Source organism: Anser anser (assembly GCF_964211835.1).
Source record: "Anser anser genome assembly, chromosome: 2".
Classification (NCBI taxonomy): domain Eukaryota; kingdom Metazoa; phylum Chordata; class Aves; order Anseriformes; family Anatidae; genus Anser; species Anser anser.
The window spans coordinates 99,069,883-99,093,936 of record NC_139721.1 but is presented as its reverse complement, the minus strand read 5'-3'; the positions used below and the strand labels follow the sequence as shown (position 1 = coordinate 99,093,936).

At 41.0% G+C, this 24,054-nt stretch overlaps 1 protein-coding gene across 2 annotated transcripts in view; it reads left to right on the top strand.

The window, feature by feature from the left end:
• Window positions 1-24,054, top strand: part of BMPER (BMP binding endothelial regulator) — a 150,098-nt gene that overhangs the window by 51,671 nt on the left and 74,373 nt on the right. For both annotated transcript variants that reach the window (XM_083822120.1, XM_083822119.1), the window contains exon 7: window positions 22,752-22,851. In XM_083822120.1, coding sequence (XP_083678246.1) covers window positions 22,752-22,851 — 100 coding nt within the window. The remainder of the gene's footprint in view (window positions 1-22,751; window positions 22,852-24,054) is intronic.

Genomic DNA, 24,054 nt, shown 5'->3' with positions numbered 1-24,054 from the left:
TTCAATTATTCAGTTACAGCTATTTAAACTGCCCAGTTTAATTCCCAACTTTTTTTTTTTTTTTTTGATCATGGATGCCCTTGGTAGGACATCCATAGTTTCCACATTCAAGCAGATTGGAGGCGTGTGCTTGGCTATATGGTGCAATAGGTAAAGAAGAGCCTCAGCTGTCTATTAAGACAACTAGGATGGAAAATGGGGTCATCCAAAATGTCTTGGTGTGAAGTTTGTATGAATCATGAAAGGTTGTCCCATTCCAAAGTCTGCATTTTTGTGTATCATTTTTGTAAGAAAATTTTCCTACTTTTAAGACATCCCTCGGTTTTCTAGTACTGTTCCAGCAGATGCCTCAGATATTTTCAAATATACCACTGTTCACTTGACAAAAAAAAGATGCTATAATATTATATCCCAGGAGGCACTCCAACTTTTCAAGAGTAACTCTCCGTGTGACTCTAACTGGCTTCATTGCCAGTACCCCAAATTGTGGGTGATAATAAAAATGCATTTTTACTGGCTGTCATGAAAAGGGAAGAGAATATAATAATTATATCAGAAAATAGATAAAGCATAGATATATTTAAAGTGAAAAATACAGGAAAACCCATTATTTCACAATAAACATAACTGCATAGCTATTAAAATGTTTCATGAACTTGCAAATGGAGAATTTTTATTCCCTTTTTCCTTTCTTTTCTTTCCCCCTCCTTTCTTTCCCTGTGTCCCTAGTAGAGAAAGATATACCAAATCCCTCAGAAGAAGGTAGCCGCCTGAGTTTCTGCTGGGGGCAGTCCTGACTGACATACTTGATTTCTTATAGGGAGGTTTTTTTGCCTTCCTACAGGAGAATTGTTTTCATCACTGTTTCACTCAAAATTAACCTGATTAAATAGGTGTATGTATATGTGTGTGTGTGTGTATATACACATATATATCTCAGCCTACTTAGCCAGTATCATGGTATTCTGGATCCTATTTGATTGTTCAGGAGGGCTCTTTCAGCTGCCTTTCTGTTGTATGTGTTGCTGTACTAACCTGGTCAAGTGCTTTGTATATATAAATCCTCAGTTTGTTTGCTCACAGACTGAGGCAGAAGAAAGGTTCATCTGAGCAATTGACTTCTCTCCAGCAGTGGCTTTAAGGAGATGTTCATTTAATGTTCCTTGTAATACAATGTATAAAGCTTTACCACTGTTTCATCAGAAGATTATGAGATGCTTACCTCAGGAACGTGCTAATTAAAAGGTATAGTAGAAATATCAGTGATAAAATTTTAGGGAGGACAGATTGAGTTCATCCCTGCAGCATTACATAGAGCCCTATCACCTAGTTACAAGATTCCAGAGGGCCCTCCAGAAACAGGTGAGCAAGAGTGAGGCATTTTAGCTTTGACTGTAGTTAGAAGAAGTGTCACAGGCTTTGCTCTAGGCCTTTCTTCTCCTCTCAGAGTGTGCAGTGGAAGACAGAGGGATGGAGGAAGGCCCGTGCCATCTCAGATAGCAGAAGCTGTGGAGTCTGTCTTCAGGACAGAGGGAAACTGGTTTAACTTGAGAGAAGTGGAAGGTGCCTGAGATTTTGGGGCAGCAGAAGGAGATCATCTTTGATTTCAAAAAAATCTTAATCATGCATTTGGATTATCTCTTTGTATCTTTACTCCACTACTTCAAGTCTGTGTTCTTAAGTAGACTCACTTTTCTAACCTTTGTTTACTCTAGCTGATAGGGCTGGTTCTCAGTGATATGGCATGCATTTGCTGTACGGTGGGGGAAGCTTTAACTGGGGTAATGGGATGCTCACAGCTCTTCAGTACATGACTGCATAGTAGCCAAAGCATGTGAGTGTCTGTCTGCAGCAGCTTTTGGGGTCACTTATGGAGGTGATGTTCCAAAAAGTAGAGAGGAAGAAACGTCTCCCAGTGACCAGCAATAACTGAGAAAACTCTGGCATGTGGCACTAAAGCACTGAATGTGAAGAGAGAATGTGACAAACAGATGTTGGGCTAGTGTTAAATAGCTACAAATGAAAACTGGACAAACATGACAAGTTTTGTGAAATTGCATCCTGCGAGCAGAGCATTGCCTCATGTTAAAGGAAATACTCTAGCAGGTACTCTGGTTGCAGGAGGAACAGGATTAAAAGTTGCATCTGAATTTTCTTGAGTCTAACTGTGGATGGTAAAGCACACTATTTGTAGCTGTTGAAAATGAGATAAATGTTTTCATGTTACTTTAGTGATAGTCCTAATGAAGAAGAATTTTAGGAAGTAGGGAAATGTCCATATGACTTCAACTACAGCTATATCCCTGGACTGGTAACACCTTCTCTGGAAAAAATGGGCATGTGGCCAACCGAGCTTAAGTATGAGCTCACCTTCCACTGGGACTGCCCGTCCTGCTTTCCTGAAAAGCATCTGCATGCAAGGCTTATTCACAGTGCTCTCTCCTTGGTTGTGGCTTGTCCTGTTGGAGACAGAAGAGGAAGCTTGATCTGGCTTCACACCTTATCCTTTCTCCCCACATGAAGGTAGGCAAGGAGCCAGAAGGAGAGCAGCTAAATACATTTCATGCTGAAACACTTAATATCTACACATTTTCCCAGGGAGCATGGCTTTTCCCTTTTCTTGCATGATATTTTCATGATGCTGAACATTGTCCATTAATCTGATATCCTTGAGAACTGTCAAAAATAGAACACTCTTATGAGTTACAGGATTTATTTACCTTACCCTAAAACGTGGAAAATTCTCAAAACACAGGAAATGTATTAGAAGAACAAATCATTATACTAAGGAATTCAGTAAAAGAATGGTTACTTTTTTTTTTTTTTCCCCTACTGCTCCTTCTGCAATACAGACTATCAGGAGCAATAGCAGAGATGTATGTAGCCAAGCATGGAAAAAGCAGAGTATGGATGTGTTTAGCTTTCTCTGTTGGTAGAAAGCACATAATTTCTGTGTAATTTGCAATAGCAGAAGGGAAATTGAGAGGTGCCATGAGCTATGGTGTACTGACTTGGAGGGGAGGCAGGATGGGCAGGAGGTGAGCAGACAGAAGTGTGTTTGCCTAGGAAGCTGAACAGAACTTGGTAGAAGAAAGAAGTGAAGCAGCCAGATACAGAAATGGCTTCTTGTGCTCTTATGCAGGAATTCCCTCTCTAAACACAGTTCTTTGAAAACTTTGTTGGCTAGTAAGAGCAAGACAGCCTCTCATTGATGTCATGAGAACAAGAGAGCCTAAAGACATCACCAGTAGGAATGTGCGAGTTGGAATAAAATAAGAATTGATTGCACCTTGGAGTGAAATAAACTACTGTGAGAGACAGGCAGTGCTAGCAGTGATTTCATGCTGGGTGAAGCCAGCAGTGCCTGGGAGGCATGAGAACAGGATATTTCCAGACCAGAAAGATTCCTGATAAACGCTGCATGGTAAGTGTTCCCGCCTGACACTGCTCTCACTGTAGAAATGCTGTAACATGGTTTGCATTCTTGGGTGGGATTGGCCCGAGACTAAGATCTGCTTTTGGGTTCTGAATTTCCTAAATCTGGAATTCCCTGTGTCTTAACAAACATCCTTTGCCTGTAGTAGCATTTCCTTCGGCGTGATACATGGGTCAGCACAGATGGTGTGTACATGACACCGTTAGCTAGATCTAAGAGGCTTGCCAAATCCTTGACGGTGCTTCAGAGAGGGCCCTAGACAGTTAATAAACAATGGCATTACCTGCATATAGGAGAGCTGTTTGACAACTTCTTTAATTATTAGATGGAAAAAAAAGTTTAAGAACCATGTGTTGTGTTCTTAAGGGAAGAAAGTTGTCTGAGGGAATTGCATCATTACTATCCAAAATATACATAGTACCGGTAACGCGAAAATGTTATAGAGAATATTCTCCTCTGTGTGGTTTCCTGTCCTAGTTTACAGTGGCTCATTTACACTAAAACTTGCAATAAAAAAATGGGGTATGTTTGATGCTGCAGTGTATTCCAGTTAGCTTTGGTATCCAAGTCAGTCTAGCCATGGCAACACAGACCATTGCATGGGCTAATTTACACTGGAGAAAAACTTAGCCATGGACAAGGTATTTTCTAAGTGAGCAAGCAGTTACTTATGTTGTCTGCAAATTAGCCTGAGAGCATTTTCGTTTCCTTTGTGAATGGAGACCTGGGCAATAGACAGATGTTCAGTTCACCAACAGCTGTGCTGGTTAAGATGTTACCATCCCCAGACGTTTGATATTCCCGTCTTGCATACATTACTGTCTCCTGAGCTCCACCAGTGGAAGGGATCCAGTAAGTGCTCACTAAATGGGTTTCAGGCAAAGGCAGCTGTGTAAGCTCAAGCAGCTGATATAGATGACTTAAGATAACCTGACTGTCTTTGCCTCAAGCTCATGCAACCCTTTTCCTTAGCAAAACTTGGAGTATGGGGTAACCTTCAGTTAGCAACAATTAGGTCTGAAAGGCAATCATCAGCTGGTGGTCTCAGAGCCACAGCTGCCGCCCTTATTCACACCTACCCCTTCCCTTCTGTTGGTCAGGAATGAGGTAAATGTTGTTTTAAATCATCTTTATGGTCCTTATGTTTTTGAATTGCTGGAGGCCTTGTTCAAGTAATGAATCTAACTCAGGGCTTCTCTGTCCTGTTCCCTATTTCTTAGGCCCCTTCGTAAGATTCAGGTTATGTCCTCATTCATTCCTTAGTTCCAGCATGCAGGGCAAACCTGGCTTGGAAACCTTAAGCTGGCCCAGTACTGAGAAGATCTCGTGGCAGTGACTGGACCCTGGGGGGCTTTTTTTGCTTGCTGTATTTGGTGTTGTGGGGAGTCAGTGCCGAGAATTCTGTACCTCCGTGATGTGTAATCCAAACTGACTTGTACCTGGTTTCCTCTGGAGTGGATAGCTGCTTACTGGAAAAGACCAGCCAGAAGGTTGCTGGATTCTGGTTCATCATTGTGGGTGTTTGAGGATGCCCAGAAATCTCCTATATAGGCAAGTGGTCTCCTAATTAAACCTCCGAATTTCAGCCACCTCCATGAAGCTGTGTAATGGTCTTGCCTAATTCAGCTTCACGGGAAGCAGACAGCTGAGTGATAGAAAACAAAGTCCCAGGGTGGCATAGGAGTGGGAGGATTTGGCCAAGGGGCTGGCTGGGTGGCAGTGTTCGTGCGGCTCCATTCCCAGCCATCCCTTTGCTGAGGCTGTGTCAGAAAGCTCTCTGGGAACCCACTGGGGAGAGCCTGCAGAGATGTTCCTGCATGAAATGCTGCTACTGGCTGTCGCTTGGGCTCAGTGCTGAATAAACAGCTTCATAGCGTATTTAGTGCAACCAAGGGGCAAAAGGAATCCCAGGAGAGGGGGATTGGATCTGTGACCTGAAATTTAAATGGCAATTCACAGAAGAAAAACATGTCTGTGAAAAACACAAATCACTGAAGATGGGGAGCGAGAGAGAAAATGTTCCAAGTGAGCAGGAGGGAGAGAATCATGGCCTACAGTTGTGGAAGTCATGCTGTCTGATGAATTTCAGCCTTTAAGTGTCCACCTGGCACTAGTGCAGTCCCGTGTTCCTGCTTGGATGGCCAATGCCTGCAAACAGTTCTTTATCAAGGGATGTGACCCATGAGACCTCTGTGATGCATCTGTATTTCTCTGAGACACGTTCCTGAGGCTATGTATGAGAAGCAAAATGTCTCCTTCCAGGTTTGCCATGCAGGAGAGCTTTGGCTTTCCAGGAGGGATCACAGAAATGAAAGAATTAATTAAAAATTCTCTTTTTAACTAAAAGAAAGGCATCAAGGATGAAACAGAGAGGAATTTTTGCCCATGCTGGAGATTCCTAACAAGGAATAGCCACACAGGCTTGCTGTTCAGCAAAGAAGTCCCAACAGCATGTCTCATTTCAACTCTTTATACATTTTTAAACTTCAAGTCCAAATAAACTGCTGGTTTTCTATCCTTCTCATTCCATTTACTTCACTTCCATTTGATGAGCTGTTCCATATAAGAACTATTTTTAACCAGTCTTGGTTGATTAGAAACATAGAGAAGTGGAGGCTGCAGATTTCATTTTAGCATTACTGGTATGAGCAAGAAAAGGGAAGGACTGTGTCTTTTTCCTTTGAAATTTCACAAGTGAAACATTGCTTTAATAATATGTTAACTGTTAATTTTACAGTATTCTCACTTCTTCCGATTTTTGGTGGAGAAGGGCTTTAGAAATTCTCTTCAATATATACTGCAGGCAATTATTTTCTTGTTTTGCAGAATTTAAAAATAGCTACAAATACTGGATTTCTGTTTCATTGTGTGTCACTCCAATAGCTCTCTGAAACCCTGTTTGCAATTTAAAAAGTTTCACTCTGGGGAAAAAATGTTTTTTTTTTTTTTTTTTTTTTTTTTTTTTCTCTCTTTCTTGTCATAAATTTGCAAATGGGACAAATGCATAGTGCAATCTGCAAAGAATTTACACTACAATAGAAGAATCCCTCTTTATGAGTGTCTGACATCTGTACAGGTTTTTTTTCCTCTCCCTCTCTTTCACTCTTTTAAAAACAAAGAGTGAATAATTACCTTAGAAAAAGAATTCATTAAAATCACTTGTGTCATATTCAGCCTTGTTATAGGCTATTTCACTGTGGTCAAATTGCCTTTGTTAGAATGGCATTTCCTTATGTTGTGTGTGATTTTGGCCATAATACCTTAATTGACTGCTCTGGAAAGCTCCTGGACTCTTCTTGAGAAATCCCTGCTTTAGGAAATATCCTGTCCAAGGTCTTGCTTACACAGAGCCCTTTGTATCTATGTAAGAGTTGTGGTGCTTTTGAAAAATGAGTTAAATTTTGTCAGCTTTACAGTAAACCTGGAAAGAAGAAAATAAAAAGAAATGTAACTCAGACCTGTCTTGACTTAATGAGATTATTATGAAATAGACTGAATCTTTTACGATATCCTGAGGGGGGGGAAAAAAAAAAAAACAGGAAAAAATAGAAAAAAAAATGTAGTGTCTATCAAGTTAAGAGTATGTTTAAAAATTATACATGACGAGTCCAGAGTCTGCCTCAGATACAGTAGTTGCCTCATACTCTACAGTGGTAACGTGACTGATCATCCTTCCTTGCTTCCTCTTGGAAAGGGAGAGGAAAGAGAGAGCGGTAATATATCTTCTGTTGCTAATACTGATATGTGATCTAAAGGGATTTGAGCCAACTTGGAGAGCTCTTTGAAACCAGCAGTAAAATTAATTAAGAATGTTTGAGAGGGCTATGGATGGAAGGGATAATACAGAGAGGATTTCTTTTAGCTTTGAAGAAGAGTCCTTCCTAAGCAAGTGTTTCACATTTGGGAGGAGGGCTGGGGGAGGACGGAATTGCAAAATAATCCCTTTTTCTTTACATTTATTTTGGTTGCTCTAGATTGTTTAACACATAAGTGAATTGTGGGGGAAGGTCTCACAAACGCAAATCATAGTGTTATCTAGAGAGAATGATGGATTTTCTTCACTTAAAAGACAATCCTCTTGCACCTCCTTAAATATCCTGGGAAGAGTAGGCAGCATGTTGAGGGATGCTCCCAGATGAATTGTTCTTCATCCTCGTTTTACTTCTTCTGTTTCATTTATGTCTAAAGAAGAAACTATGTCATGCTTATGCCAAACCACTTAGGCCTTACACTGCCTCTCCTAGGATACCTCTCTTGCTAATGCCACCTACGGATCATCTGGCACTTGGAAGGTGGTGGCCATCCTCAACCTCTGAAAATCTCTAGTAAACTTTCCTTCCCTGAAAAGCAGAGTAGACTTCCGAGTAGATCTGGCTTGTTTTCCACTTTGCATAAGCCATAATTATTGCAGGGGAAGACAGTTTGCACTTGCAGATTACCATCTGGACAACCTTATTGTATGATTTAGGGGTCTTGGCAGAAATGGAAGTCCCCAAACTGAGAATAACCTCTTTATCTAATCTTCTCAAAATACAATATCTTGCAAATCCTGACCAGGATTTAAAGGTGTGCAGGATTTGACAGAGTTATGCTGACACTTGCAAAAAAATCAAGCCTATCTTTTGCTGCAATCTGAATATTCATGAGAGAAAAAGCATTTTCTCCTAAAGAAATAATGAGCTTATTTTGAAAATAACATCCCCATAGAGTCTTTGAACCAAAGAAAATGGAGTTGCCTGTCAGACTCCGCTGATATTATTTTTAAAATAGCAGCTTAATTTCAGTCAAAATAACTTTTTTTTTTTAAATTAATGCGTGATTGATCAGGAATATTAAACATAGCCAGTAACAGAAGTACTTGTTGCCAACAGAAAAAAAAAAAAAGGAAGTGTATAGCAATGGTTATCCTAATATCAATTCAACTTGGAGACAGAATTGCAGAGACCTCATGCAGGCTCAGTTGGCTCCTCTTGCCTTCTTTAGTCCTCTGTTTCTATCATCTGTTGCTATTTTTAAACCTATCTGCAAAAATATGTTTTTGCCAAAGAGCAAAGGCAGGGTAACTTCTGGAAAGTATGTAAGCAAACAAAGAAATCACAAAGCTTACAGGACAGTCACATGTGTGGTTTTGTCAAGCTGCTTCCCATTCATTCCCCTGACTTTGTCTCTGTGTTATCTTTCTAGATTATAAAGCTATTCAGGCAAGAACTTGGTCTTTTGGCTTCTTTGTGTATGCTTAAGTCCCATAGCACACGGTTTATACACGTGTAAGTATATTACTTACTCTTTCAGCAGCAGATCTGCACTTCCCCACTTCAAGGAAAATGGGGAAACTTTTGTTGTGTCCTTTAGCAACAGTGCTTTGTACATACACCTGCAGTGGATATTGGCAGTTTCAAGTTCTCAGCTCACGGTCTGACCTTTCTGGAATACATCACCTCGGGCACAGTACTGTGCTAAGAGATCAGCGTGGCCAGCCATGGGTGATCTCTTCTCTCTAACCCACTTAAAATGTGAAATGAGGAGAATTGTCAGCACCTTCCTGTGCAACCATGCTGGAGAAGTCTTACTGTCACTGAAATGCCTGGGGTAAGTCTGAGAACATTCTGAAGCACCATCAGCAGGCAATGGAGAACAGCTGCCATTATGGGTAGGACACTGGTTACTCAGCATGGGCATTTTCTGTGCTGCTGGGTAGCCCACCTGGCTGCTAGTTGGTGTGCCAGAAAGGTGTGAGTCTCTGATGGAAAATCTTTTATCATGTCAGGAATATCTTGAATATAATGATGGAAGCATCCTGGACATTTACAGTGTCTCAGGTGGCAAGGGCTAGTGCCATGTTTGTGAATTTTACTCAGAGGGTCTTCTTAGCTAGTGTGGTCCATTCTTCCAGCTCTAATTTGCTCTAAATGGTCATTTGGAAGATAGTTTGTCTTGAATTGCTGATGGTTAGCAGCTGACATATAGTTGTCATGCATACATTTGTTCCTGGTCTGGTTATACATAACTATCCTTGAGCAACATTTTCTTTTGGCTTGCAGTTCTCTGACAGGCAATCTGAACACCACAGAGCTCATCTGTCATGTAGGGTAAAGCCTAGGAGGTCTTCTCTGTGTGTGTGTGGTGAGTGAGCCATAGGGCTTCATCTACTGTCTATAATAACAGTGCTATGTATGTGATTAAAAGCACAACAATTACTAGATTAAATACCTGAAAAGGAAGAATAACATGCTAGCTGTGTGAGCTAGAAGGCTGTTTTCTTTGTTGTTGTTGTTGTTTGTTTTCTTGAATTCTGTAGAGAATTTTGCTTTGTGTTTGTTTATTTTTTGTTTTTATTTTTCTCTCTCTCTATGGTAACCCCAGGAGCTACATGCAGTATAGAATCTCTTAATTTAAGTAAATATCTATTCACAGAGGTGGAGCAGTCAGGTGAAAAGTTCCTGGAGCGGAAGTGAAAGCCTTCCTCATCCCATGAGGAACAGGCCATGGAAACCAGTGGCTTTGTATGTCTGATCAGACGTAACACGTGTAGCACCAGTGACATGCTAATAAAACTGTCAGGTCTCAGGATCAGTAATTTACACCCTTGTTTTTAGATTTTCTGTAAGAAAAAAAGAAACTCTCCTTGTGGATGAAAAATGATGTGTGAATCCATAAGGCTGGGCTGAAAAGAAGCAGATGCTGACATTTCTAGAGTTAATATTTTTGCCTTAAAAACACATCTGTCATCAGCCTCCACTTATAAGAGCACAGGAGCACTTATCTAAATAAACATGGCAGCTATTTTATATGATGGCTCTGCTTTTTAAATAATAAAAAATACTGTATCATTTTGAAAGGTAGTGTTCCATTCCATTAGTGTTAACTTATAATAGTAGGTTGGAGCCTTTAGCTATTCTCTGTTTTAAAAATATTTCACATTATCAAAAAAAACTCCCTGAAAGATCAGCACGAGTAGAATGAAAGTTAGTAACTGGAGTTGTATGCAGCTGAGAACATTGCAAATGCTGAAAACTTGCTGAGGAGAGTTGTGGTTTGTAATCTCAGGAGCATGTTAAAAAGAGGAGAGCCGGGGAAATAGAAGGAAGAATGTTTGGAGAACTAAACTGTAAAAGTTCTCAGCCTGTGGAGAAGAATTACTATGTAAATGATACACATTTTTTGAAATGTATTTTTCTGTTAATTTACTTCTTTACAGTAGTTCGACAAATCCCATGGATAAAAACGTATGATTTTGTTTCCTATGGGAATCTTCAGTGAACCACTTTACTTTGATTGTAAGATCATTTTGCATCATCAGACAAGTAAAAAGGAGACTTAACATGGCTGAGAGACCTACACTTGCAACCCCAACCAAATTTTATTTGCTTGCTTATTATCTTTTAGGATTACTGATGACCTTTGATGATGAGGCAGTAAGCCAAGTATAAGTAAGTGTTGTAATTTGTATTTGCAATTGCACATGGTGTGACTCCCCGTTCTTAGTCTTAATGCAATGTGTTTTCTGAAATGCAAAATGCAGAAAGACCTTCCTGTGTGAGAAGTCCCAGAATATAAAAAAACTCTACCTTTGGGGTGTGCATCCTCTTCATTAGGCTCCAGAAACATAATCCTTCTTTCTGTAAAACCTAGTGGTTTTGGATAAATCTTTTCATTTTTGACTGCTTGGTGGTATTGCTTTATCAAGAAGATCATGGAGTGCCTCAAGTTGAGTCTCTATCCTGAAGTGCTGTAGTTAGTGGATGTTACTGGAAAGGTACATAAGTATATCTCCAGCTCCTCTGACGGTGTTTTGCAATGAAGTTGGCTATGGTTATTGTGCTGTGCCCTGAACATACTCTGCATGGCATTGCAAAGTGGTTAGATATGAGATTATCCAGCCTGTGAATGTCACATGAACTTAGCTCGGAGAAAAGTGCCAGGCCGCTTGGCTTGTTGTACTGGTGCTGACCCCAGAGCAAGAAGAGCAGCAGACCTTTAGGCAGGTGTGAGAAATGGCCTGGCCAAAATACAGCCAGCCCTGGAGTGCTAGATGCCTAACTGGTTAAACCCATATTTATGCAGGTTCTACATCATGCCTAAACTGTCCTTGAGGAAGCTATGTTCTTTATAGATCTGGGCATCAGCCTTTTACAGGTGCATTGCTGCCAATGAGAAGTCAGTAATTAGCAACAGGATCCCACCCATAAACCAACAGTAGCTGGATATGAACTTATTGGGACAAAATTGGAAGAGAAGACAGGGGAGACCTGATTTTATGTCATGGTCCATGCAGAGGTGTAAAGGAAGAGGGGACGTAGGGTTTCATCCACACTCCCTGTGCATGTGCAGATGGTTTGCAAGCTAGGAAGGAGGGAAGAACTGTGATTCCCCTACCAGTCTTGCTAGCCAGGTCTGGTAAATGTCAGGATTTGCTGTAGATGCTTCTGTAAATCATTACCCCTGGAGGAAGGAGGAAGGGGTAGAGGAACTGTGACTTGTAAATGGTTCCTAATCAAAGAGCTTCCCAAGGCTGTTCCTGGAGACCTGCAGATTCCTCAGCACACCTTGCTCAGGCTTGGGTTTAAGACTATAATATATTCTTTTGCCTTAATCACTCTGGCATAAAGCCAAGCTATGCCTCTGTAGAGGAACGTCTCTGGTTTAGTACACACCATTGGTGGAAATTGGTGCACTGTGATAGGAATGTTACAATACATGAGTCTCACTGACCTATGGTGAGTCTAATCCCACACCACCTTAGGTAGATTGAAGCTATTCCTGTGACTGTTTCACTGTTTCATAACCCACAGGTTTCATAAAGGTGGCATAGTTTTCCTGAAATTAATTTCCAAGAAATCCTCTGAATGAGCTGCAGTTTAGCACTTTCTCCTTCTGGTCTGTGTAACACTTTAAAGTATATTTTTCAACTCTCTTTGCTAAGTGCTTGGAACAAACAGGATCTCGTGGTAATAAAAAGCTTTGATGGATGCATTAAGGAAGCAGTGCATATGTAATCCTATATTTCCTGAAGTTACCTCAGCAGTACACATGAAGCACAACATTTAAGGAGTGTATGTGCACGTATAAAGGTCTTCTAAAATGCCAGAACTAGTGCCCTTACTATTACTACAACAGTGTGATTTATTTTACCGTGGATGTCCTACAGATATCAGTGTCCTTTATCATCAAACCTTCAGGCAAGGGCATCCATAAATTGTAGAAACAGCCAGCAAAGGATTAAATTTCAGCCTCTTCAGTACCTCGTTGCCCTGAATCACTGAAGGACATTTGTTCTCTTTGCTTGCGAATGGAGCAGGGACTCAGTGTGGTTTATTCTGGCAGTTTTTGACCTAGTAACAATGTTACCACATTCAGGGGTGTAGGCACCTTCTTCTAAATTGTGGAATTTTTTCCTCTTTCAAGTACAACCCTGGTTGGTTTTATTCATGACCTTATTTAGACATTTGAACCTCCAAAAATGAGTCTTCAAGCCATGCAGCAAAATGAACTTCGTATTGTCTACAAGGAAGTATACACACTGCTAAATATAAAGCCTTTATTTTGTGTCAAAATGTCAGATGTCAAAACTTGGACATTTTGGGATATAATTCACTCTAATCTTGCAACTCGGTTCTGCAGATAACTGAAGGTGAATTATTTAAAACTAGTGCTCTAAGGCAAAGCTGTGTGGATACATCTGTAGAGTTTCTTTTAGTGACCAAGTATTTTAAAGAATGATGATGAAGTGAGAGTCAGAGTTGTCACCTTTCTCAGGACCACAATGGTACTAGTATTCAGCGTGTGCAAGGAACACGCACAGGACGCTGGAGGGATTTAATAACTGAGCATCTCTGCAAACAGATTGTGCTGAAGGAAAAGCTGTTCTCAGAGTCGAGGCCAGTGTTGTGCTGAAATGTGGGAATTGGAAGTGGGGGCTGAAAGTAGTAGTGATAGCTGCCAAAGTGTGGGGCTTACAGCAGCACCATTTTCTGTAGGACATAGCAAGAACAGCTTATAAGGCAGTATCACAAAGCTTATGCTGCACACACACAAAACAAAGGAAAACCTTTGTGCAAATTCATCTTAGGAACAGCAAGTGCTATTTATTTAAATACATTGTGGCAGTGAATATCATTTTGCAAGCATCGGCTTAGGACTTCGAAACATGATGCAAATACAGCAATGGTGTATACACAACTGCACGCCCACTGGACTGTGCTTCATGTATTCTTGGTGCCAATGAAAACAAAGCAGCCTCCAGCTGATTCAGGGGAAAAGTCATGGCTGCAAGAAGCCAGGACCTGGTTTACAGAGCTACTGCTCTGCTTCTAATAACTGAAGTTAGGAAAGTCCCTTGGATTTAACCTTAACTTTCTTATTATCTGCAATGGGAGGTGAATAAGCTGAAAAAGCTTGTTAGTGGGTTTTAATAGTTTCTCCGGCCTTTCCAGTATAATGTGTTTTATTGCAATTTTTCATAGAAACAGTTATTTTCAGAAAATAAATAATCATGTGGCTCACAGCAAAGATTCCGTATTCACTGGAGACCTCTGGTGTAACAGCTGAATTAATCACAAATAGCTGAACTCTCTCCTGCAGTGGCATGCCAGAATTGTTTCTTTGGTTCCCCTCTGCTGTCCCCACAAAGCTGCTGCTCTCTGCCCCCAAGGTGCTGCACAGCTCTGCCCCTTTCTGCAGCATGGGCTTGCGCCCCTGGCCCATTGCTGCTGAAGTTGTTATCTTGTCTCATTTTTCAGCATTTCCCCATGCCATGCGCTGTCATTTGAAAAGGACTGAAAATCAGTGGAAAGACTCCCACTGATTTTTATGGTTTTTGGTTCAGTCCTTGCCCACATTGCGCCTTAAAATCCACCTCCTGCACTATAGAAAGGCATGCTGCTGTAGGGAGTGTTATGCGGTACAGCATCCCTAGCCCCCATTTTCTCTAGCAGCATTCAGAGAGATGACTGCACTGTTTGAATGTGTCCTATGCAGCAACTGGGAGGGAGTTTTAAGGATGAAGCACAGCCTGTGGAAAAATGTATGGTTCACAGGAAACACCAAGACATGCTAGGAGAGTGTGTGAAGTGGTACCTGTGGTTGTGGCATTTATATTAAGTCACTCTATAAATGAAAAGCTGGTTTCAATTTCACAGGTCTGAAGCCTTTTGACACTACTACCCAGCATGGGATATATAAGGTGCAGTGACAGCTATCAGTTTAATGAGACCTGCAGCAAAGGCAGATCATCTCAGTGCTGGAAGCAAACACTGACCTGCTATGTAGAACTAAGCATTGTGGGAAGAGTTGAGAAAAGGTTTGATAACTTTTTAGGTGCTCACTGGGAAAAAAGTTCTGAGAAGTAAGTTATAACTGTTGCTTGGAGTAATGCCTGGGATAACTAAACGTCCCACAGAAGTATTTGAGGTGCACTGTGAATCCAGATATCTCTGAGCTGTAGAAAGATAATGAGTTGATTTTTTATTAACTTACTATCAACCAGCAGCAGAAGGAATAGGCGTTTATATTACAGAGTTGAAAGCTCTGGCTTCTGCATGTAACTGTAGAGACATTAAAGAGTACCTAATAAAAGACAGAATCATTTGTGGGACACAGCATTTCAGCTTGCAAGACAGATTCGTTGAGAAAAACAGACCTACCCCTGGAAAAAGACTGCTGAACTGTTGAGGAGAAGGATCAATAGAAAAACAGATCCCTAAGCAGAGTGAGTGTATGGGTTCCAGTTGGAAGGGTCCAGAGCTCAGGGTAGTTGCAGGCCAGCCTGGAACACAGGTATCATGAATCTAAGTAGGTACTGGAGAAAAAAGAGGAAAGTAAGGAAGAAAAATATCTCACCTCATGGGAATGGTGCAGGAGGTATGGGACACAGACCCTTCTTATGTCCCATTGCCCCTGTTAACCTAGAAATTGAGATGTTTTTCTAGGAGCAGAAGTAACGAAGCTCTGTCTGTAGATGTGTAGCCCTTTCTCATCTGTCTGCCCCAATTGCAATAACCTGAAGTCTCCTCCAGTATGTCTTCACTCAGAGGGTGGTGAGGCACTGGAACAGGCTGCCCAGAGAAGCTGTGGCTGCCCCATCCCTGGAAGTGTTCACATCCAGGCTGGATGGGGCTTTGGACAACCTGGTCTGGTGGGAGGTGTCCCTGCCCATGGCAGGGGGGTTGGAACTGGATGGTCTTTAAGGTCCCTTCCATCCCAAGCCGTTCTGTGATTCTGTGATTTCTCAGATCTTCATGACATGAGGACCAAGCAAAAGGCATCGGGTCTGGGAGATGCTGTCTGGATGGATAGCTGCCACCTAGCAATATGGAGTGCTTTTTTGTGTCCTTTCTGGAAAGGAACTGGAGGTTCAGTACTCTCTGCAGCTATCTGTTTATAACAAAACTTTTAGGATTTTAATGTCTTTGAGATTTTAATGTCTTTCAGATTTTTGCTGCTTTATTTCTATCTACCTTTTCCAGAGGAGTTTGTGGTTGGAGCTGATCAGGGATTCACAAGCTACAGGTGTGCATGGTTTGTGCCTGCATAAACTTTCTTTCCTTTGGAAATCAGGCTGAAAGGGGAAAAGTACAAACCATGATTAAACCTTTCAAGGCTTCCAAGTGAAGAGGGGCTATTTACAACATTACTTTAAACAGAGCCAAAACCCCTCAATGTTTAAACCCTGGAGGGGAGAGGGCTGCTGGCTGCTCAGCTGCTAGGCTCTGCAGCGATGTTGTTGGGTCAGTGAACGATTTGATTTCAGCCAGATTGTGAAGCCAGATGCAATTTAATCACAGAAACACTTCTTCACAGCACTATTAGATTGGAGAAATATGACCGAGTGCTGGCTGTGCTGAGTCCCCAGGCCAAGAGCAGGGTGCTGAGGGACTCTCCCCAAGGAGCCCTTCAGCAGTTCCAGGAACTGTGAAATTTTACTAGCCGTGTCTCTGCCTGTGTATGCTTAAAGAAAGCTACTGTGCAAACCAAGATATCATTCTCCAGAATGTTCCCATTTCACCCAAGGCAGTAGACACCCTGGTCCTCCACCTCCTTAGACAGGATGCGTCAGTGCAAATTGTGCTTTGAAACTTGTAAGCCAGATTTCGAAGTGAAGAGCTGTACCCCAGGACAGCATACTTCACCCTGTAAGAGGATGCTATGATATATCAAATATGTATTTGCAAACAAACACAGCACACCACTTCCCTCTGAAAAAGATTTTTTTTTTCTTTTCTTTGTCTAAGCAATCCCAGGAAATGTGTCTCTCAAGTAGATAACAAGACTGGATTGGCTTGGCACTTACACGAGTCACTTTGTACATATGGTATTTGGTTGATGGAAAGCATGACAGTATTTTAGAGGCTTCACCCTGCCCTAAATTACTTACTAATGGATAATTTAGATAATTCCTCAGCAGCTGGATAGAACCCCATGCACATTCATTTCCAAAAGAGGAAAGCTTTTCAGTTCCAGGTTTTAGGTCAAGATGTTGCAACTCTGTGACACTTTGCAATCGCACTTGCAATTCACTTGGAGTTTGAGGACCTGAGTTTAAATTAGTTGGAAACAACTAATTGAACTTTATAATTAATACAGCTTATGATGCCACAGGCAATACAGCTAACTGCTTGTATCATAAGGCTGCACATAAAGGGAGAGGTGGTAGAAATCCATGGAGCTCTCTAGGCTTCTCTTGGCTAAGTCGAGGAATGCCCTTGCATCAGATTCAGAGAAACCAGGCAGTGAGGATAGTTTAAGAATTGTGCTTTTACTTTGTCCAATAATTTGTCCTAGCAATTTATTCATAGGAATCTTTCATCTTGCCATTTCTAATCTGTATGGATTTTAGCTAATTATGTAATTTAAGAAAATATTTAATATTTCAACACTCTGGTGCATGATCTGGTACTAAAAGGAAAGAGCTCTCTAGAGCACTTGCTGCACATGGCGTTCTTAGGACACTGCTTTAGACTGTCACTAGAACCATTTTCTAAAGCCTTCCTATAGCAGTGATGCCACAGAAAATAGGGTTTTAACATCTAGATCCAGTTTTAAAATCTAGCACACACAAGGCAGTATAAATACCTTTTGTTCTGAAATGAAGGTCAAGATCTCCCTGTTCTGAATTTTATCCAACACTTTCTAAAGAGGTATTTTTAAAATCCTTGTCTAGACAACATATCAAGCTGCAGGGATGTGGGAAGCTCTGTCTGTTTGCTGGACTGATTGATGTGCCGTTTGCTTTTGTGCTGTACTAAGAACTGTTTTGCTACTTCGTACATTTCCAAAATAGTTTCCCCCTCCAGTGACCTTTCCAGAGAATTGTTGCTGTGCACAACATGGCTGTTGCAGGGACCCTCAAGTACTGTGTAAGGATGTGGGTGCTCCCAGAGGCTGTCCACCACTCACTGCACCAGCGCTCTTATAAGAATAGCAGTGTCATTTGATTTGGGTGACAACACCTATTTCATTTCCAAATAAAAGCTACACTCCTCTCAATTCTGTGCCTGAAGGCTACCGATGTGACACATCAGGGGCTGTAGACCTGATTGTAAACCCAAGGCAGGGGTTCACAAGTGTGTAATTCCAGGGGTGTTTTGAAGACATTTGCATAATACATGTTCCTGACCTGTTTCATGTATTTAGTGCACATTTGAGTGGTAGTGGAAGTCTTTGTAATCACACAGTAGTTAATACATCAGACAGAGGTCCTGTCTGTAGTATATGGACTGTATGCAAGCCAATACGTTATCCAATTCAAGTAGGAGGGTTTATATACATCAGCAACTAGGACCTGGTGAAATAGTACTGTTCTTTTTTTTTTTTTTTTTTTTTTTTACCAGAATGGTAATGCTAATCATTATCTGGATCTCAAACCGTATACCTATCTCTTTATCAGCAGATTTCTATTCTTTGCTTTAATGCCACAGATGTCACAAAAATGATAGTGTCTCTTACAGTGGCTATTCATGGTGGCTATAGTCACGAACACACAATGGTGGAATGGTTGAAGGCAGTCATCCAGTTGTGTGCTTATTTGGCTTCTCTTTCCAATGGCATGGGGCAGATGTGTTCAGTGCTGACTCTGCTGAACTTCCAAAGGTATTTTTCATGTGGTGGAGTAAAATCTTTATTCAAAGCTGGAGACAGCCTTGAACATCTGCCTTAGTTCTTATGCCAACCCTTGTTGAGACATCTGACCTTGCTTTAAATATCTGGAATATGTGTCTTGAATTTGAAAGAAATGTAATTTTGGTATTTCTTTATAAATTATTTCTTTTATTTTATAAGGATAGCCTCACTGGTGGCAGGTGAAACCATTCACAATTCTAAAATGACAGTGAAGAATAAATGTCTTACAATCCACTTTGGGTTGAATCCTAGTGCCAGGACACAGACCCAGTCTTCTGCAAAATCAATGGAAATTTTCCTCCTGTTGGAAAATTTGCAGAGTCTTTCAAGCACAAGGTAATGACAGGGCAAAACTAGGGAGGAACATTTTTCAGATGATTTATAGCTTCACTGTTACACAGAGATAAAACCTGAAAATGAAATGGAAAATTATATACCCACAAGAAACATGTCTCTTGATAATACTAAAGTCAACATTTAATATTAAATAACATTTATATAAAATATTATTAAGTTTAGACATGCTTGTTATTAGTGACAAACAGACTGGTAGTTGTCATGACCTCTGTCATGAGAAAGCCTCTGTCCTCCTGATATTTTGTGAGTGCTTTCAAAATCTGAAGGGCAGCTCTGCTAACAGAACAGAATATCCTGAAGTGGAAGGTGCCCACAAGGATTATTCACATCAATTCCTGGCTCTACACAGGACTACCTAAAATTAACCCATATCTCTGAGATTGTTGTCCAAAGTGGTGGTTACTGTTCTTGCCCTCATTGTAGGCGAAGCCCAAGGCACTTGGAGATTAATGGCAGCAGGCTCTTCAATTTTGGAGAGTTTTTGAACAGTTTTTTCTGCAGACATTTCTCTCTGTCATTCCTAGCACACAGGCTACATATGCACCATGCACTAGGCATGTGTGCAGCCTGCCCAGAAACTGCACTGTCTCCTTCATCCTGTGTGACCACCAAAGTCAGCTGCAGCCTGGGTGCGTGCATCTCGGCTCCACCAAGTTTCTTGTGTCCTTACTGAACAGCGAACAACCACAGTCAAGGTTGAGGGCTAGGAGAAGCAGACGGAAGGATAGCTAGACTAGCTCCATGCTCCATGTTTTTTGTTGTTGTTGTTTTTTTTAGGAAAGACTAAGGCAGTTGTCTCTCTCAAAGGGGTCTCTCTTGGGAGAATTACAAAGTGCTGGTCCATTTTTCCCTCTTTCCAATGTCTGTGAGAAAGCTGCTGAGGCAAGACAATACTTCAGCCCATACTGCCCTCCAAGCTGATTCCAGGGATCATATTTCTTTGTTTTGCAGATATGAGATGGCAGCAGGGGTTATAGTGGTTCCACTTTGGAAAGTGAACCTTTTCACCGAAGACTGCAGATTTCTTAGGAAATCTGTTGTCTCCAGAGGACTGTGAGCTGCAGCATCATCCCTCGACTGAGGCTTCATCTAACTACCACTCAAGAATTTATTTGCCTAGCTCTTGAAAAGCATTTCTCACAGAAAGCAGATGTCACTTGTACTTTATTGGTCTGCAATGGCTTCCAGTTCAGGTTTGGTTTTACTGGAAGGTGTTGCTTCAGGCCTGAAATATTCTGGCTGCCTGGGAGATGTTACACTTAGTAGGGAAACGTGAGCTAAAAGCTGTAGGTATAACTGAGAGGTGGAGGAGGCAAGGCGTTTACTACACAGTTCCCAATCTGGTTTAGGTCATCCAGAGTCAATCTTTTTACTCTCAGGAGTTATTTTTTCCCTTGCATTTTTCTTGAACTTCTGTTATACTGTGTTTTCTACATGGTTTTATTTCATGCAATGTAGAGCACTGGCAACATTATGTAATCCTGCTTTGAAAGCTAGCATTCTGAATACTTTGTGGGTTTTGAACTGTGATAACTGAAGTTATATGCTTCGAAGAAAATAGAGTTTGATAGAAATATTGTGTCAGTTTTGACATTTCCTCATAGTGTTGTGTGTCAATGAGCTATCTCTCTAAGCTCTGTAGGGCAAGAGAATTGTTCTTTCTTTAAGTGAAACAGGCTGTTTTGTTTCAGACTCTTTTTGAACATGTACCCTATGATGATTTTTGAACCTGGAAGAGCCTATTTGGGATAGCACTGAGCTAGAAAGCAGTTTTGCTATTAAAATTCTAGCAGCATTACAACTGGAATCAGGTGTAACCGTGGAGTAAAAATAGAGATGCAACTAGACTTAGACAAAAGTGCATAGGAGGCACTTGTGCAAAGGGTAGCAAAAAGGAGCTGTAAATAAAAGGCCGAAATTAAAAAAAAAAAAGTTCATATTTTTAATTCACTGGTTATCCAGGGCATTTTGTATATAGGTATATAATAAAAATAATCTATGCAGCAAGCTGTGAAGGCAATGTCTTGATTTGTGCTAAGGCTGAGCTTTGATTCAGACCTTCAGAGAAGCAAGAGTCCGGAACAGTTATGTAGAGGCATAAGATATGTGACTGTCAAATACAGCAGCAAGGTTTCAAGAGAGGATCTGCGATCACCATGTGTCGGAGCATTGCTTTGTCTTCTGTGGTTGTATCCTTGAGCCTGTCACCAGGCTGGCTGAGGCCTCTGTGCCCTCCTTCGCCATTCACTGAATTATCACAAAAGTTTGAACTTTATCTTGGCTTTTTTCCCTGGGCAGAATGACAGGAGAGACCTTCTTTGATATTTATTCTCTCATTCTGCACCTGTGTCTCTTCTCACACAGCTATTCCCAGAGCATCGTAAGGAACATCAGCGAGGAATTCATTTCATTTTGTCAAGTTCCTGGTCTGACCCTTAATTTAGAGCAGCCATTTCAGTCTACAATAACCTCTGTGTTCCTGCATGCTGATGTGTAAGAATTATGAGCAGTGCTTAGCCATGTGCATTCAGGATGCTTTGGTAGCCCCACGGGACAGGTAGACTCCAGTGCCTGAAAATGTATTACAGAATGGGGGTACAGTTGGTATGTTATTTCTGTATAATAGTGTATATGTGGGTCTGCCCATATGTAAAAGCTTTTACAGGATTCAGTGAGGCTATTAGGAGTGGAATGGCATATCATCATTTCAGGCACAGAGCGCTTCAAAATGAACAGTTTTTTCCATCTTTCCCCAGGGAGCCTCAAGAGGCATCCAGCGTGTACGTGGGAGGAGACTGTTCATAAGCCTTCCATTGCAGCATCCACTAACACAAAGCTGATTGTTAGGACGAGTGCAACTCTAAGTGGTAAATGAGGCAAGGTAGTTAGATGAAAAGGACTGCCTTCCCTTGCTAAGGCAAAGGTGGGCTGATTTTTAAGTATAACAACCTGGACATCTCACAAGAGCATATGGAGCACATTTTGGTAAAAGGTCCAGAGTTAAATGCAGTATTCTGTAAGCACGGTGAAGTATTCATGCAACAGGGCAGAATGAGAACAAAGATCTCTTTTCCCTAACTGCAGTTAGTCTTATGCATACACTCTGTGCTTTTGTCTTTGCTGTTCTTTTTGCCTTTCTCTTTTCCTTGATACTTATTGGTTCATGAAGACATATCCAGTCCTGTTTTTTGCTTGTTTGATTGTTTTTTCACATCAATTCTGAAAATTTCATATACACTCTTGATTTTCAGTCCTCTGAAGAAAGCAGACCTTCTGGGTTTGCAAAGTTGGATTGGGAGGCTAACAAAAATGTGCTTTCTTAAATGATTTTGGCTTATTTGGCTTCTGAGGGCATGGACATAGTGGAAGAACACCTGCTCTCATCTTGCTTCAGCACTTAATCCCTGTCCCAGACTAGCCTTGAAGGGCATGGCACAGGAGGTGAAGAATAATGTAAAAAATTGCTCAATAACTTCTTTGAACATCAGGAAGGGTTCACAGATATTGATTTTATTCTCCCTATTTTTTTTTTCATATCCACACCAAGAAATAAGATAGCAAGACACTGTTTCTTCAACTATTGCTTTCATTGCTTGAGAGAATGAAAAAATATGAATAATCCAAGGACTCCGCACACAGTGTAAAAAGTGTTGAAGGACAGTTATACAAGTTTTGCGTATGCCTGATGCAAGAAGAAATTTCTGTTGGCAAAACTGGTTTGGCTAAGGCTTTTTGAGCCTCGTTACCAGTCTGTGTGGGTGTGTGTATGTCTACTTCATATACATATATATATATATATATATTTTTTTTTTTTTCCCTAACTGAGCCTGTTTTCCTTCAGGATGGCAGGACACAGTGCATCCAGGAAGTCTGCCCCATTCTCTCATGTCCCCAGCACCTCAGTCACATTCCTGCTGGACAGTGTTGCCCCAAATGCGTAGGTGAGTGTTTGCCTTATTGGGAATTTTGTAACTACTGTAATTTATTTCTGCACAGCATATCTTATATTTCACAATACTGGTAAATTCTGAGAGGTGAAATAAACAGTTTTGCTCAGTGGAGTGTCTAATTTACAGTTTTAAAGAGGTACTCAGGGTCCGTGTGTAGGGTTGTGACGGATGGTAGCAAGCAGCTGTAGAAGAGCATTTGAGCACAGGCCAGTTGGCTTGCTTACAGAGACAACATAGAGATGTTTCCCCCTTCATTACGCATGTTTTTTGAAGGAGGTTGAGGTGGGAGGAAATGTTTCATTGGAATTTGCCACAAAAGAAAAGACCTCACCCTCTCAGATTTTTATTTGAATGTGCATTTGCATTCTTGGTTTTGACGAAATGCAGGTCAAAGAAAACTTCTATACTGGAGTTGCATTCTTAGAAGTTGTTGTCAGAGGGGCCAGGGACCTAAGTCTACCTCACTGTTGCCTTCTTAAGGTGGAATCACAGTTTCAGCCAGAGTATTTTCAATTACATCTTTCCAACACATTTCATAAGAGTAAGTCGGAGGCCTCTGAGCAGGGCTAGATCTTCCAAGTCATGCCAGTAAGTGCAGCGACTTCTGAGAGTCCCTGTTTTGCTTGCATCATTTCCACCGATCCACAGGTTAACGTTCCTCAGCATGTGACCCTCTAGTTCATAAACAAGGATCACTTACATTTTACCACATAAATTAGGTTTAATCTGGCGTTTGAGGTTATAAGTGTTTTTTATTTTTGCAGATTTTTAGAACTGATAGTTCCCTGTTCTTCAACAGATACTTTTTGTCATTTTGGCTATATACTCACTACCATCTGAAGTCTGTTTCTGGGTCTGGATTAGGGGTACAGGGAGCTCTGGCCTTGAAGGCAGTGAGCCACAGAGAGTTCCAGTTTCTCAGAATACCAAACATTTTTGACTGCTTGAAACAAACCTTTCTGATCTGAGCATTCAAAAGCCAGCTTTGATTTTTGACTGCTTCATGGGGATTTTTCTACAGATTCTTTTTCCTCACTTAGAAACACCTATAAATGAATTCACTAATAACAATCATTTCCATTTTATGCAGTCATAACTCTAAAGCATGTCAGATACCTGTGAGTAGATAATGTCTATTCACAGTGAAGTGTTGAAAGTTCTGGAGCCAAGGTAGAGCCAAGGGATGCATAGCAA